The sequence below is a fragment of the Perkinsus marinus genome, assembly GCF_000006405.1.
Source record: "Perkinsus marinus ATCC 50983 genomic scaffold scf_1104296973710, whole genome shotgun sequence".
In the NCBI taxonomy this organism is placed as follows: domain Eukaryota; phylum Perkinsozoa; order Perkinsida; family Perkinsidae; genus Perkinsus; species Perkinsus marinus.
Window position 1 is genome coordinate 128,421 of NW_003201363.1, and position 2,153 is coordinate 130,573.

At 43.8% G+C, this 2,153-nt stretch overlaps 1 protein-coding gene across 1 annotated transcript in view; it reads right to left on the bottom strand.

Moving 5' to 3' along the window:
- Nucleotides 1-1,620, bottom strand: part of Pmar_PMAR007242 (hypothetical protein) — a gene marked incomplete at both ends in the record, with an annotated part of 9,054 nt that extends 7,434 nt beyond the window's left edge. Inside the window, 5 exons of the mRNA XM_002766100.1 lie at nucleotides 131-313; nucleotides 663-773; nucleotides 814-996; nucleotides 1,181-1,294; nucleotides 1,512-1,620. Of these exons, the coding sequence (XP_002766146.1) occupies nucleotides 131-313; nucleotides 663-773; nucleotides 814-996; nucleotides 1,181-1,294; nucleotides 1,512-1,620 (700 nt within the window). The remainder of the gene's footprint in view (nucleotides 1-130; nucleotides 314-662; nucleotides 774-813; nucleotides 997-1,180; nucleotides 1,295-1,511) is intronic.
- Between the last annotated feature and the right edge of the window lie 533 nt (nucleotides 1,621-2,153).

The following is a 2,153-nucleotide window of genomic DNA, read 5'->3' on the forward strand; positions in this document are numbered from 1 at the left end:
ACTCCACTATATCCTCATCACCGGCGTTAGTCAGCAGCCCCTGCACTGCTCCCATCACCTTTTTACTGATTATTATCTACATACCACACCATCTGGAATTCCTCCATAATTTCACCACCACTCCCCCTACCTTAGGATTCGGGTTTTCGCCCCATCTAGTGACAATCCTCATAGTTTCCTTTATGCCCTCCAGCCCTCCACAGCTCATCTCCAAAACCTCCGCTCCACACGTCGTCCTCACCAAAATTTCATCACCAATGAATTTCAAGTCAGGCACTGGGGTAGCGCAAGTAAGCCCTTTTTGTTCAGTGACCTAACCCGGCAATCAGTATTGGAAAGGAAAATGCTCGCCTTCCTCAGCTGAGCTCAGGAGTATTTCCTCACTAACTATGGACGTTTATATACAAATCCGTGTAGAAATCAACAACAACCTCTCAAGATTTCCCAAAAATTTTCATACTGTCACCGACACATGTAGTTGACCATATGCATACTTTCCCACACTCTGGCCGAATCATCCAGGAACATATAAATTTTGAATTTTTAACGTATGGCTAGGAACACATTCTTCAATCAGTTTTCCTTGTCAATGTCATGATCACAATGTGAACATTCCCCCCTAGGGGGGGTGTTATCTCTCACTCAGCGATCTCGCTACTCACCCAAGCTCTAGTCGTCCCCTTCCACTGCCCATCCTCAGCCACTTCATACACCAGAGCCTTCGTACCCGACGGAACAGTGCATTTGACCAGAAGTGACTTGTCAATTTGAATCTGATCGCCTCCTCCTTACCATCCTATAGTAAAGTCTCACCTCAGAATTCGAATAAGACCCCCATAACCGAGCCAACTTCACAGCAGCCCCCGGTTCAGTGCACTTAACAACTGCGTCCCTTTCACCACACTTAGTGATAATATGATACTCTCCCAGCAAATCCATATCTATAGGGGCTTCGGCTACCTCAGAACATACTATGGGAGTCTTCGATGAGGATATCTGAGCGCCTCAGTGTGATGAAATCCACACGTGGTCAACCACATGTGTTGGTCACAATATGAAAAATACACTCGCAATTCGTATTAAACTCCTAAGATTAGTGCGAAAATTTTTCAACCCAGCTGAGGAAAGTGAACATATTCTGAGACTATGTAAATACACTACTCCCCCTATATCGACCCACCATGATAGTCCTTTGCCTCGTAGCAGGATCATAAGCAGCGCCCAGCAATTTACTTGTCGATTCCCCGACGCTCACCACCGAGCATTTCTTGATAATATCAGCCGAAATGGATATCTGCAACACGTGTAATGAAAAAAACGAATTTAATAAAAGATTTCGGAATTTCTTCAATGGAGTTTCACGACCGTGATATGAAAAACATATTTCATAAACTGCTGCATATCACCGCGAATATCGGGTTTCTCAATACGTATCACGCCATTTTACGTAAAACAGGTGAAACCCCAATGAAAATGTGAATGAATACACTCCCAACAGGGGTGACACTCACATCAGAAATCTCCGTGTCACCCCATCCCAGCGCGAAGTCCTCAGCCGTTTTCTTCGCACTACACCCAATCTTCGTACTCTTTCCTCCACACTGACTCGAGAACACATACCTAGGGGCAACCTCAACAACAATGGTAACCTTAGTACTCACCTGCCATTCACCCACATCATGTGTGGCTCCACTGCTTCACATGAAGTCGACTTGCCAGTGGAAGTCTGAGCAGGAGAATTATCTCATCTATTGATAAGTGTACATAAAAAGGATACAAAAATTGATGAAATCTATGCATGTGAATTCATTTCCGTACATCAACCAGGTCTTAGCCATTCACTTAAAGCTGCTGAGCTCACAGCCATACTACTGTTTGCCTGCTAGAGGATCTCCGCTCCAAAAAGTAGATTATGTGTGGCTATACACCGTGCAGTGGCGTAATACTCTATGAAAATTGTACGACGTGTATGTTTTCCGCGACAACCGATAACACAATTTTTCATCCACTCTGCGGAGTGAATTGCAAAACATTCGTTTTTCGTATCACGGGTGAAACTCCATTGTATATAAGCATTCAATTTTGTACTAGTATTTAATCATATTATAAACTACTGATAGAATCACTGCTCATCCAGTAACCACCTATTCAGC